General features: G+C 42.7%; 1 protein-coding gene across 1 annotated transcript in view; it reads right to left on the reverse strand.

Moving 5' to 3' along the window:
* The window catches only part of LOC133623895 (apolipoprotein B-100-like), a 174,227-nt gene extending 163,659 nt beyond the window's left edge, over positions 1 to 10,568 (reverse strand). Inside the window, exons 1-16 of the mRNA XM_072916126.1 lie at positions 10,352 to 10,568; positions 10,187 to 10,231; positions 8,839 to 8,951; positions 8,620 to 8,765; positions 8,404 to 8,551; positions 3,297 to 3,437; positions 3,055 to 3,179; positions 2,884 to 2,969; positions 2,353 to 2,803; positions 2,149 to 2,266; positions 1,444 to 1,590; positions 1,160 to 1,371; positions 857 to 1,076; positions 607 to 780; positions 324 to 527; positions 70 to 237 (exon numbers count right to left, since the gene is read on the reverse strand). Of these exons, the coding sequence (XP_072772227.1) occupies positions 70 to 237; positions 324 to 527; positions 607 to 780; positions 857 to 1,076; positions 1,160 to 1,371; positions 1,444 to 1,590; positions 2,149 to 2,266; positions 2,353 to 2,803; positions 2,884 to 2,969; positions 3,055 to 3,179; positions 3,297 to 3,437; positions 8,404 to 8,551; positions 8,620 to 8,765; positions 8,839 to 8,951; positions 10,187 to 10,231; positions 10,352 to 10,406 (2,553 nt within the window). The 5' untranslated portion in view covers positions 10,407 to 10,568. The remainder of the gene's footprint in view (positions 1 to 69; positions 238 to 323; positions 528 to 606; positions 781 to 856; positions 1,077 to 1,159; positions 1,372 to 1,443; positions 1,591 to 2,148; positions 2,267 to 2,352; positions 2,804 to 2,883; positions 2,970 to 3,054; positions 3,180 to 3,296; positions 3,438 to 8,403; positions 8,552 to 8,619; positions 8,766 to 8,838; positions 8,952 to 10,186; positions 10,232 to 10,351) is intronic.
* Between the last annotated feature and the right edge of the window lie 2,902 nt (positions 10,569 to 13,470).

Genomic DNA, 13,470 nt, shown 5'->3' on the forward strand with positions numbered 1-13,470 from the left:
CAATTATGTGTGAATCAATCAGTAAAGTGAACCACAACGGTCAAATTACAATGATGAGAAATTAGTTACCATGTTTGGAGAAATGCGAATGCCTCCCTTAGCTCCGGGAGCAAAAATGCCAGACAGAGAAAAAGTCAGAGGCAAGCCAGATGCAGTTGGTAGGACAAACCTGTTGTCCATGAACATGTAATGAATAAAGAGCTCATTGTCTGTGCCGGACATCAGTTTGGACATCACCTAATTAAAAAAAGAAAAGAAAAAAGAATCACTTTAAAAGCTGTCACACCATGCCATGAAATGGTCAGAAGCAGTAAAAGATGTACCTGTCTGGGGAGGAGCCTGAGGAAAATGTCTGCATACATTTTTGCATTATCAGCAATAAACCTAATATCGCTGGCCTTGATGAAGCCCAGCTCTGCCCCCATGATCTTAAGGTAGGCCATGGCCTCTGGTGTTTCCTGATTCTGCAGTTCTCTCATCAGCTTGTTGAAATTGTGAGCTACTTCTCTTATAAGATCTTCAGGAACCTTAAGGAAAAAATATATTTTAATGAGGACATAACACACAATGGAAACTGCATGATAAACGATTGAACTTCAAATGTACCTTATACCCTTCTGGTTTTGATGTAACAACCCACTTCTCCAGAACTTCCTTTATCTTGAGTGGCATCTTATCCTCAGCCCAGTACATAGCCATGGACAGTGTGTCTGGGAAGAAGCCGTTTTTTCCAAACAAGGCCTCAATAGTGGGTTCAAAACCTTTCCCTTCGATGCCAGCCTATTGACAGGATAGTTTTTTTTTAGGATTCTCTCCTTACTGACATTCATCAATTATGCTGTGTAATGTTACACACCTCCCACATATCCATATTGTAGCCAAAGGCTTTCAGGGTAGATTCCAACAGGATCTCTCTGGGCAGGTGGTTGCTGGGGTCGAAGATAAGGTTGCCCTGAATATTGACTTGCATGTTCTCATGTGCCACACCCAGCTTGTAGTTGCGAGACTTTGTCATGTAGTCATCGTGAGTGCCGACGTCAATGTCCTGCAAGGCGTCTATTATCTTCCTAGCAAGCCTGAAGCAAGAAAATAAACAACTTCATAGTGTTTGGTTTGATCATTCAAATACGGACATGCTATTTGGTGTAGGTAATCATACTTCTGAGTATCAGAATCTGTAGAGGAGATGATGTTATAGACGTGGGAGGTCACAAAAGATTTAATTTGCACGTTCTGCTCCTGCTTCAGGATCTTCTTCACTATCTCAATGTCACTGTTTTGGGGATTCCTCATCAGAATCAGGTAGGCTGCAAGGCGTTTCTGCACAGCACCTTTTGCATATTGGCTGACCCTCTGGAGGTTAGCGCGAACCTAGACAGAAATGTTGGTACATTTGAGTAAATGATTCCTAATGGAACTGAAATCCCTTGTCTAGCTGGATACCTCATCCGTCAAAGACATGCGTCTAAAAGCCTGGATGGCTGCAAGTTGAACAGAGAGGGTGGTTGCAGGCTGCCTCATACACTTCAACAGCGTGTTCTTGATAGCAGGGTAAGCCTCTTCCATTACATCTCCCATGTTACCTACAACCTGGATTGATGAAGTTGGCAAAAAGAAAGCTGGTAAAAATGTTAGCAAATATGCAGTCAATCCCTCCTTTGCGCTTTTAGAAACCTTCATGTTTCTCAAAAATACCCTTTTACAAGTTTGTCTATGGGAACGTTTCTCACAAAATCTGAAGAATTGGATTCTCCAAAATGGCTTGGCAAAATGAAAAACTGTGATCAAGTGGCAACTAAGTAGCATTGTTTGGTAAGTCAACAAGAAGTGAATAATTTGGTCTATAGAATGTACTTCTTATTTCGAGCCAGGTGTATTTTCTTAGGTTCAGTCCATTAGTAATAATAATAATAATAACTGGGATTTATATAGTGCTTTTCTAAGTACCCAAAGTCGCTTTACATGTAGAACCCATCAATCATTCACACCTGGTGGTGGTAAGCTACTTTCATAGCCACAGCTGCCCTGGGGTAGACTGACGGTAATGTAGAATGTTGCTGGTTTGACACTTCCAAAATTCAGCCCGGTTGCTCGAGAAATGACAGTTTTGTACATGTGTGAAGTGCATTTTCAAATTTGATTACCAACCCTCAATGTCAGGAAGGTAAGGTCTTTGTCCCCAGCACAGTCTGAGCCCAACTGGGAAGCCATGAAGTCCGCAGCAGCAGTGATCTCAGGAGTGACTTTGCCCTCAGCCTGGTACAATCTAATGACAAAGTTTGATATCTTTATCTGAGAAACCATCAGAGACGTCTGCAGAATTAACAGAATCGATAAATGACATAGACTTACTTCCTGACTGTGTTACTCAAAGCGTACATGATGGGCTTGCTCTGCTTGTACTGAGCCATAGCCAGCACATCGTTGACCAAAAGGCGGGAGGGGTTTGGCAGCAGTGCCAGGGCATAAACAGTGGCGTCGACTTCAAGAGAAGATTTGTCAAAGGTCCTGAGAAATTTCAGCATGGCGCTGATGCACTCTGGAGTACCACACTGGACCAGAGCTTGCACGGTCAGGGGGTTGGACACATCAATCATCTCAAGGACAGCCGAACCCAGCACATCAGCCTTCAGGCCACGCAGCTCAGACACCAGTTTGTGGAAGAGAGAAGCACGCTCCTCTCCCTTACTGGTCTGGGACAGAGTGTCCAGCTGCTGCATTGTGGCAATGGCGGCATCTTTAGATTGCACAGGGGATCGTTCGTCAATGTGCTCCATTGGCAGGAAGCGGAGGTTGGCCTCCTCTGTTCATGAAAACACAACACAAACCATGCATGAATAAAAAACCTAGATCAAAGCACATTCTGAAATCAGAAACACTCACTGCGATCAAATATTCTGTCATTAATCTTGGCGGTCTCCCTCAGGGCCACAGTCTGCTTTACAATAGTCGAGAGTCCATATTCATTCCTAGACGAGACACAAAGTTTCAGCATTTGACAAGCAACACTGCAGAAATCGTAGCTTTTGGTTAAGATGAAGTCCTAACACTTACTGGTGGGAGAGAGGCAGGAAGAGGTGCTTCTCTCTGCAGCTCACACTGGTCATATGCTTTCTCTGGTTGTCAAACTTGTAATTGCAACTCTGGCTGCTGCTGATCAACTTGGACAGGGGATAGTGCTGAAGGTGGAGAAACACTCGTAAGCATCGACCATTTGCGTATGACTTATTCAATTCACCCTGTGGATGGGGTGAGTGTGGTTTTATTTGCTGCGGTTTTCATGTTGAGGCTTTTACCATGCCAGAGATGATTGCCAGAGGACTGGTGGCATGCCGGTGAGCGTTAAAACCATCACATCCAGAAAGATCCCTGCTGATAGTTGCGTCGGTTGCGGTGTTGGCTGTAAAGTCTGTGGCGCAGACGCCGTACACCGTGGCCTGGAAAAGATGAAAGTGTTGTACCTGAAGACACTGGAAGCCATCACCAGATAGTGCCATTTCTCTTCATTTCTAATGGTGGTCTAATATACAGTACAAGCCAAAAGTTTGGACACACCTTCTCATTTCAATGCTTTTTCTTTATTTTCATGACTATTTACATTGTAGATTGTCACTGAAGGCATCAAAACAGAGGATGTCGTTGTGGCTTGTGCAGCCCTTTGAGACACTCGTGATTTAGGGCTATACAAATGAACTTTGATTGATTGATTGATTGAAAACTACGACACCTGTGAAGTGAAAATCATTTCAGGTGACTACCTCCTGAAGCTCATCGAGAGAATGCCACACTGCAAAAAGTCAGTGTTCAAAAACAAGAAAAACAAAACAAAAATTAGGGGTATTTTATTCTTTTCTGTTCATAACTTTTATGGACAGAATTTCTAGGCACAGTCAAGGCGTTGAGGGTATCTGGTTTGGTGGCTGCAGGATTAAGTCTCTGCTATTTGCAGATGATGTGGTCCTGATGGCTTCATCTGGCCAGGATCTTCAGCTCTCACTGGATCGGTTCGCAGTGTGAAGCGACTGGGATGAGAATCAGCACCTCCAAGTCCGAGTCCATGGTTCTCGCCCGGAAAAGGGTGGAGTGCCATCTACGGGTTGGGGAGGAGATCTTGCCCCAAGCGGAGGAGTTCAAGTACCTCGGAGTCTTGTTCACGAGTGAGGGAAGAGTGGATCGTGAGATCGACAGGCGGATCGGTGCGGCGTCTTCAGTAATGCGGACGCTGTATCGATCCGTTGTGGTGAAGAAGGAGCTGAGCCGGAAGGCAAAGCTCTCAATTTACCGGTCGATCTACGTTCCCATCCTCACCTATGGTCATGAGCTTTGGGTCATGACCAAAAGGACAAGATCACCGGTACAAGCGGCCGAAATTAGTTTCCTCCGCCGGGTGGCGGGGCTCTCCCTTAGAGATAGGGTGAGAAGCTCTGTCATCCGGGAGGAGCTCAAAGTAAAGCCGCTGCTCCTCCACATGGAGAGGAGCCAGATAAGGTGGTTCGGGCATCTGGTCAGGATGCCACCCGAACGCCTCCCTAGGGAGGTGTTTCGGGCACGTCCGACCCGTAGGAGGCCACGGGGAAGACCCAGGACACGTTGGGAAGACTATGTCTCCCGGCTGGCCTGGGAACGCCTCGGGATCCCCCGGGAGGAGCTGGACGAAGTGGCTGGGGAGAGGGAAGTCTGGGCTTCTCTGCTTAGGCTGCTGCCCCCGCTACCCGACCTTGGATATGCGGAGGCAGATGGATGGATGGATGGATGTTCAAACTGAGAAACGCAATTTTTTTTTTGCAAATAATCATTAACTTAGAATTTAATGGCAGCAACACATTGCAAAAAAGTTGGCACAGGGGCTTTTTTTTTTTTTTACCACTGTGTTACATGGCCTTTCCTTTTAATTACACTCAGTAAACATTTGGGAACTGAGGAGACCAATTTTAAAGTTAAAGTTAAAGTACCAATGATTGTCACACACACACACACTAGGTGTGGCGAAATTATTCTCTGCATTTGACCCATCACCCTTGATGACCCCCTGGGAGGTGAGGGGAGCAGTGGGCAGCAGCGGTGGCCACGCCCGGGAATCATTTTTGGTGATTTAACCCCCAATTCCAACCCTTGATGCTGAGTGCCAAGCAGGGAGGTAATGGCTCCCATTTTTATAGACTTTGGTATGACTCGGCCGGGGTTGGAACTCACAATCTACCGATCTTTGAAGTTGTTCAGGTGGAATTCTTTCCCATTCTTGCTTGATGTACAGCTTAAGTTGTTCAACAGTCCGGGGGCTCCATTGTGGTATTTTAGGCTTCATATTCATACCGTTTTTTGAAACAAGTTACAGGCATCAAATTCCAAATACTACATTTACCAGTTTGAACATTAAATATCTTGTCTTTGCAGTCTATTCAATTGAATATAAGTTGAAAAGGATTTGCAAATCATTGTATTCTGTTTTTATTTACCATTTACACAACACTAAATTGGCCCTAGTGTGTGAATGTGAGTGTGAATGTTGTCTATCTGTGTTTGCCCTGTGATGAGGTGGCGACTTGTCCAGGGTGTACCCCACCTTCCGCCCGAATGCAGCTGAGATAGGCTCCAGCACCCCATGCCACCCCAAAAGAGACAAGCGGTAGAAAATGGATGGATGGATGGATGGATGGATGGATAACGTGCCAACTTCACTGGTTTTGGGTTTTGTAGTTAGTGCAAATGAATGGCCTGAGGTTAAAATAATCATTTTTTTATTAGTCTCTGTGCTACTGGAAAGCACATCATCCATCCATCCATTTTCTACCACTTGTCCCTTTTTTGGGGTCGCGGGGGGTGATGGAGCCTATCTCACATCAGACAGTAAAAAAAAGTTCACCTACACTGCAAAAACTGAAATCTAAGTAAGATTAAATATCTCAAATAAGGGTGATATTTGCTTATTTTCTGTCTGATAAGATAATTCTTCTCACTAAGCAGATTTTATGTTAGAGTGTTTTACTTGTTTTAAGGGTTTTGCTCCTAAATGATCTCAGTAAGATATTACAGCTTGTTGCTGAGATTTGATGACCTATATTGAGTAAAACATGCTTGAAACTACAAACCCCGTTTCCATATGAGTTGGGAAATTGTGTTAGATGTAAATATAAACGGAATACAATGATTTGCAAATCCTTTTCAACCCATATTCAGTTGAATATGCTACAAAGACAACATATTTGATGTTCAAACTCATAAACTTTATTATTTTTTTGCAAATAATAATTAACTTAGAATTTCATGGCTGCAACACGTGCCAAAGTAGTTGGGAAAGGGCATGTTCACCACTGTGTTACATGGCCTTTCCTTTTAACAACACTTGTTGTAAACGTTTGGGAACTGAGGAGACACATTTTTTAAGTTTCTCAGGTGGAATTCTTTCCCATTCTTGCTTGATGTACAGCTTAAGTTGTTCAACAGTCCGGGGGTCTCCCTTGTGGTATTTTAGGCTTCATAATGCACCACACATTTTCAATGGGAGACAGGTCTGGACTACAGGCAGGCCAGTCTAGTAACCGCACTCCTTTACTATGAAGCCACGTTGATGTAACACGTGGCTTGGCATTGTCTTGCTGAAATAAGCAGGGGCGTCCATGATAACGTTGCTTGGATGGCAACATATGTTGCTCTAAAACCTGTATGTACCTTTCAGCATTAATGGCGCCTTCACAGATGTGTAAGTTACCAATGTCTTGGGCACCCCCATACCATCACAGATGCTGGCTTTTCAACTTTGCGCCTATAACAATCCGGATGGTTCTTTTCCTCTTTGGTCCGGAGGACACGACGTCCACAGTTTCCAAAAACAATTTGAAATGTGGACTCGTCAGACCACAGAACACTTTTCCACTTTGTATCAGTCCATCTTAGATGAGCTCAGGCCCAGCGAAGCCGACGGCGTTTCTGGGTGTTGTTGATAAACGGTTTTCGCCTTGCTTAGGAGAGTTTTAACTTGCACTTACAGATGTAGCGACCAACTGTAGTTACTGACAGTGGGTTTCTGAAGTGTTCCTGAGCCCATGTGGTAATATCCTTTACACACTGATGTCGCTTGATGATGCAGTACAGCCTGAGGGATCGAAGGTCACGGGCTTAGCTGCTTACGTGCAGTAATTTCTCCAGATTCTCTGAACCCTTTGATGATATTACGGACCGTAGATGATGAAATCCCTAAATTCCTTGCAATAGCTGGTTGAGAAAGGTTTTTCTTAAACTGTTCAACAATTTGCTCACGCATTTGTTGACAAAGTGGTGACCCTCGCCCCATCCTTGTTTGTGAATGACTGAGCATTTCATGGAATCTACTTTTATACCCAATCATGGCACCCACCTGTTCCCAATTTGCCTGTTCACCTGTGGGATGTTCCAAATAAGTGTTGGATGAGCATTCCTCAACTTTATCAGTATTTATTGCCACCTTTCCCAACTTCTTTGTCACGTGTTGCTGGCATCAAATTCTAAAGTTAATGATTATTTGCAAAAGAAAAAAATGTTTATCAGTTTGAACATCAAATATGTTGTCTTTGTAGCATATTCAATTGAATATGGGTTGACAATGATTTGCAAATCATTGTATTCCGTTTATATTTACATCTAACACAATTTCCCAACTCATATGGGAACGGGGTTTGTAGAATATCAACTGTTGCAAAGCTGTGTCATCAACACTCAAGTATAAAACTACATTTTTAAAGTAATAATTTCTTACTTCAAGCATGAAAAAAAAAATCATGATGCCGAGCGCATATCATTATGTTAAGATAGTGGCACTAGCATTTACTTCATTTAAGAATATTTTTCAACATATTGAGCAAAAAGGTCTTTTTTTTCTTTCTACCAAGAAATATGCACTTGTTATTAGTGAGAATATACTCATTTTAAGGTATTTTTGGGTTCATTGAGGTTAGCTAATTTGACTTGTTTCGGAAAGTCTTAAGCCGAATTTTCTTGTTCTATTGGCAGATAATTTTGCTTAGTTCAAATAAAATACCCCTCATTTTTGTATTTTTTTTCTCTTGTTTTTGAACACTGACTTTTTGCAGTGTATGAATTGATAACTTCTAAGTCTTAGGAGCAAAACATGTTTTCTTCTTTTAGGACAGTCAACCTGAACCAGATTGCCAATCAATACGCCTGATTAAAGTCTATTATATGAGCGGGTCATGTCACCGCAGAGATAAAGTTACAGGACTTTGACCCCTGCGGTGGTGATGTGGTGATATGCATGACCTGTGTGCATTTATCAGTGGTCTAGTTTATCTAGTCATTGCGCAACTTGTTTATCTTCGCCTGAGTCCTCACCACGAAAAAGGACACCGAGCTCTATTTTGGCTGACCGGAAAGTCGAAAAACAAGGCCATAAACGTTTAGTCTTCTCACCATTTGGTCGTTTCTCTCCTCTTCCATGGCGGGAACGAGGAGGGAGGAGACGATGCCTCTCTTGACGTTCAAGATGTTGACGGCCTCGTCGTCCTCGGGGAAGAGTTTCACATCGGTCTGTCCCTCCACTGAGATCTTGAGCGGGTTCCTGACGACGCGGACACACGTTGGTTTAAATATTGCTTGCTTTGTCTTTAAAGTCAAAGTAGTTCATACTTGGCCATTGCGGCTTTGAAGGCTTGAGCTCCGTCGGCAGGGCGATACAGGGCGTTGCCCTCTCCGTCCACGCCGGATATCTCGCTCAGAGAACATTCTGTGGTGCGAAGGATGAAGCTGCAGGTCTGAGGCACTTCGAGTTCAACCTGTAGATAAAAAAACAAACTCTTTAGCACTGTCACAAGATCATGAGTCGCTAAGGTTGGGTGTGAGACATACTTTACAGGAGACTCTGGGGCCGCTCTTGTTGTCTGTGGCTCCGTTGACGCCGTTGAAGGTCTCGGCCTCGTAATCGTACACAAAGCGTCGGAAGTTCTTATACGTTTTGGCCACTGAAAAGGTATTTCACACACGTGTTAGAAAAATGGTTCTCAAACTCACAAAAAAATATACCGCCGTCACTTGTCATCATGGTTATGGTTTTGGTTTGAATACTGATATTTAAGTTAAAGTTAAAGTACCAATGATTGTCACACACACACTAGGTGTGGTGAAATGTGTCCTCTGCATTTGACCCATCCCCTTGAGGTGAGGGGAGCAGTGGGCAGCAGCGGTGGCCGCGCCCGGGAATCATTTTTGGTGATTTAACCCCCAATTCCAACCCTTGATGCTGAGTGCCAAACAGGGAGGTAATGGGTCCCATTTTTTATAGTCTTTAAAGCAGTAATTCTCAAACTGGGCTACTGGTACGTAGACTCCATCCAAAGAGTCACTCGAATAATGTACAGTCTTTTATTTTCCTATATTCGAACACAGTGTTACTGTTCAAACTGTTGGCCAAAAATATTAAATATCCTCTGCCTTGTTTTTAATGAATACTTAGGCCTACTACGCTACTGTATTTCAATGTTGGTCATTACGGGGGTACTTGGTAAAAAAAAATTAAAAATGTAAGAACTACTAAATGGATACAAGGTTTGGACACACCTCATTCAATACGTTTTCTTTAGTTTCATGACTATTTACATTGTATAAAACATGTTTTATATTCTCGTTTCTTCAAAATAGCCACCCTTTGCCCCGATTACGGCTTTGCACACTCTTGGCATTCTCTCCATGAGCTTCAAGCACACCTGTGAAGTGAAAACCATTTCATACCTCTTGAAGCTCATGGAGAGAATGCCAAGAGTGCGCGAAAAAGTAATCAGAGCAAAAAGGTGGCTATTTTGAAGAAACTAGAATATGTTTTCAGTTATTTCCCTTTTTTTTTTGTTAAGTACATAACTCCACATGTGTTCATTCACAGTTTTGATGCCTTCAGTGACAATCTACAATGTAAATAGTCATGAAAATAAAGAAAACACATTAAAATGAGAAGGCGTGTCCAAACTTTTAGCCTGTACAGTATGCATCTAACCAGTAGTACTTGTACTACAGTTTGGGACTGTAGTGATATTTAGGTGGAATGCACAAATCACAGCAACGTATGCGTCGAATATAAACAAAAAGTAATGAAAAAAGAATACTTAAAATAAAAATGACGAGCCTAATGCCCTCAATGAATAGCTTTCTCAAATATCTTACAGTTATAACTGTTTTTATTGCGCATGAAGGGGAGAAAACTTACAAAAGCAGGTCGGAGCTGGTTTATCCACACTTCCTACGTCTTGCTCTGGAAAGAATCACACACACACACACAAAAAATACATTTATATCGTGATTATAAAATACAAATTTAGTCAACATTTAACATTAAGGGTGTTGCAAAACATGTCACTTAATAAGTACTTACGGGCCAGTGTGTAGGTGCCCAGGAGCAGCAAAAGGCAGAACCTGGTACTCCCCATGTTGGGTCTAGCACCTGGAAAGGCCTTAAGGTAAGAAGAGTCCTCCTTGAGTGAAGACTAATTCTTGCGCCTTGATTTTTAGGCTTTTATAGTTCTGCCGTCCGCCTTGACGTGATTACCGGGACTTGTGAGTGTGTTGCCCCGGTTCCAAAGTCTGAGCAGTCCCTGTGCCTGTGGCAGGCCAAAGGTAAAGTGTGTTTCACAAACCATCGAGACATGATGTCAGCACTGGGTGGGGGTGGCCACTGTGATAACACGGAATGTTCCAGTTTGCAGTTTTTGGAGAGAAAACAAACAAGGAAATGGTAGTATTACATATATATATACATACATAAAGTTGTGTAGAATTTTCATGTGATTTTTTTGTACAATAATTGATTATAAAGTCACATGAATACCATTCAAAATCAGGGTATCTCTGAATAGATTACATTTTCCCCTTTTGGAAGAACAATATGACTCGTATAAACATTGACAAAAGTGACTTACCGTATTTTTCGGAGTATAAATCGCACCGGAGTATAAGTCGCACCTGCCGAAAATGCATAATAAAAAGGGAAAAAAACATATATAAGTCGCACTGGAGCCCGGCCAAACTATGAAAAAAACTGCGACTTACAGTCCGAAAAATACGGTATGTGCTGCTTTTGTTTGACAGAATAACGCAGTACCTTACACATTTAATCTAATCTTATAAAGATAAGAATCAGCACCTCCAAGTCCGAGTCCATGGTTCTCGCCCGGAAAAGGGTGGAGTGCCATCTCCGGGTTGGGGAGGAGATCTTGCCCCTAGTGGAGGAGTTCAAGTACCTCGGAGTCTTGTTCACGAGTGAGGGAAGAGTGGATCGTGAGATCGACAGGCGGATCGGTGCGGCGTCTTCAGTAATGCGGACGCTGTATCGATCCGTTGTGGTGAAGAAGGAGCTGAGCCGGAAGGCAAAGCTCTCAATTTACCGGTCGATCTACGTTCCCATCCTCACCTATGGTCATGAGCTTTGGGTTATGACCGAAAGGACAAGATCACGGGTACAAGCGGCCCAAATGAGTTTCCTCCGCCGGGTGGCAGGGCTCTCCCTTAGAGATAGGGTGAGAAGCTCTGTCATCCGCGGGGAGCTCAAAGTAAAGCCGCTGCTCCTCCACATCGAGAGGAGCCAGATGAGGTGGTTCGGGCATCTGGTCAGGATGCCACCCGATCGCCTTCCTCGGGAGGTGTTTAGGGCACGTCCGACCGGTAGGAGGCCACGGGGAAGACCCAGGACACGTTGGGAAGACTATGTCTCCCGGCTGGCCTGGGAACGCCTCGGGATCCCCCGGGAAGAGCTGGACGAAGTGGCTGGGGAGAGGGAAGTCTGGGCTTCCCTGCTTAGGCTGCTGCCCCCGCGACCCGACCTCGGATAAGCGGAAGAAGATGGATGGATGGATGGAATTATATAAGATATGAGTAGCCTGCAACATTATAATAAGTGCAATACACTGTACAGTATGGTCAGCATTTAAAGCATGTTATGTAATTGTCTGTATTTGGCAGTGTTGGATTAGTCACTGAAAACCAGTAACTAGTTACAGTTACTATACTGTATTTCAAAAGTAACTTAGTTACTTACACCAAAAATGTGTTACTGTGAAAAGTAACTAGTTACTTCTTTTTTTCCCCCTTTTTTTTTTAAGGCTTCATTAATGCCCTTTTAGCCTTCATTTCAGTACTGTTATTGCACTGGAGAATAATACAATCTGTTGATCAACTTGACATGCATTTGCGTCACTGAACTCTGCTAAGCAATGTGGTCTACATACAACACACAAAGGCAAAGATATGTTTCAAAGGACCAATTTATTTCAGGCCAGAACAAATTTGACAAAACTGTTTTAAAGGGGAACATTATCACAATTTCAGAAGGGTTAAAACCATTAAAAATCAGTTCCCAGTGGCTTATTTTATTTTTCGAAGTTTTTTTCAAAATTTTACCCATCACCCAATATCCCTAAAAAAAGCTTCAAAGTGCCTGATTTTAACCATCGTTATATACACCCGTCCATTTTCCTGTGACGTCACACAGTGATGCCAATACAAACAAACATGGCAGATAGAACAGCAAGATATAGCGACATTAGCTCGGATTCAGACTCGGATTTCAGCGGCTTAACACTGTCTGATAAGATAATTACTAACAACTATGAACTAGGTTTACAGCATATGAAATACATTTGGCAACAACATGCACTTTGAGAGTGCAGACAGCCCATTTCAGGCGCGCTAAGAATTAGTAATCAGAGCAAAGGGTGGCTATTTTGAAGAAACTAGAATATAAAACATGTTTTCAGTTATTTCACCTTTTTTTGTTAAGTACATAACTTAAAAATAGCCACCCTTTGCTCTGATTACTGCTTTGCACACTCTTGGCATTCTCTTGATGAGCTTCATTTCAGGTGACTACCTCTTGAAGCTCACCGAGAGAATGCCAAGAGTGTGCGAAAAAGTAATCAGAACAAAGGGTGGCTATTTTGAAGAAACCAGAATATAAAACATGTTTTCAGTTATTTCACCTTTTTCTGTTATAACTCCACGTGTTCATTCATAGTTTTGATGCCTTCCGTGACAATCTACAATGTAAATAGTCATGAAAATAAAGAACACCCATTGGATGAGAATGTGTGTCCAAACTTTTGGCTTGTATTGTATATCACAGTTTGAATAGAAATGTATACTCTGATCAGGTATTTTGTTTTAGGTATTTTTTTTAATTTACTGTCATCCGTCGCCACATCGCCCTTTAATTAATGCGGCTTTACCCCTTCGCAGATTTTTTCCAATTCATTCAGATCTTTTTAAAGCATATTCTACAAAGTATTCACTTTAGATTAAACATTTTCAAATACAAAAATGTATGAATTAACTAACTAATACTACAGTAGTATTGGCCACTAGATGAGACCAAACCATGGCTCAGCCTCAGGCATTACTAAATTGGATTATAAGAGTGTAAAGCTGACTAAATGGTGTTATTTCATGTCAAGAGGGTTCTAGTAATGTTAAAAAAGTCTGAGGCTGGAGAGAGGCGACCTG

This window comes from Nerophis lumbriciformis, linkage group LG26 (assembly GCF_033978685.3).
Source record: "Nerophis lumbriciformis linkage group LG26, RoL_Nlum_v2.1, whole genome shotgun sequence".
NCBI classification, from domain to species: domain Eukaryota; kingdom Metazoa; phylum Chordata; class Actinopteri; order Syngnathiformes; family Syngnathidae; genus Nerophis; species Nerophis lumbriciformis.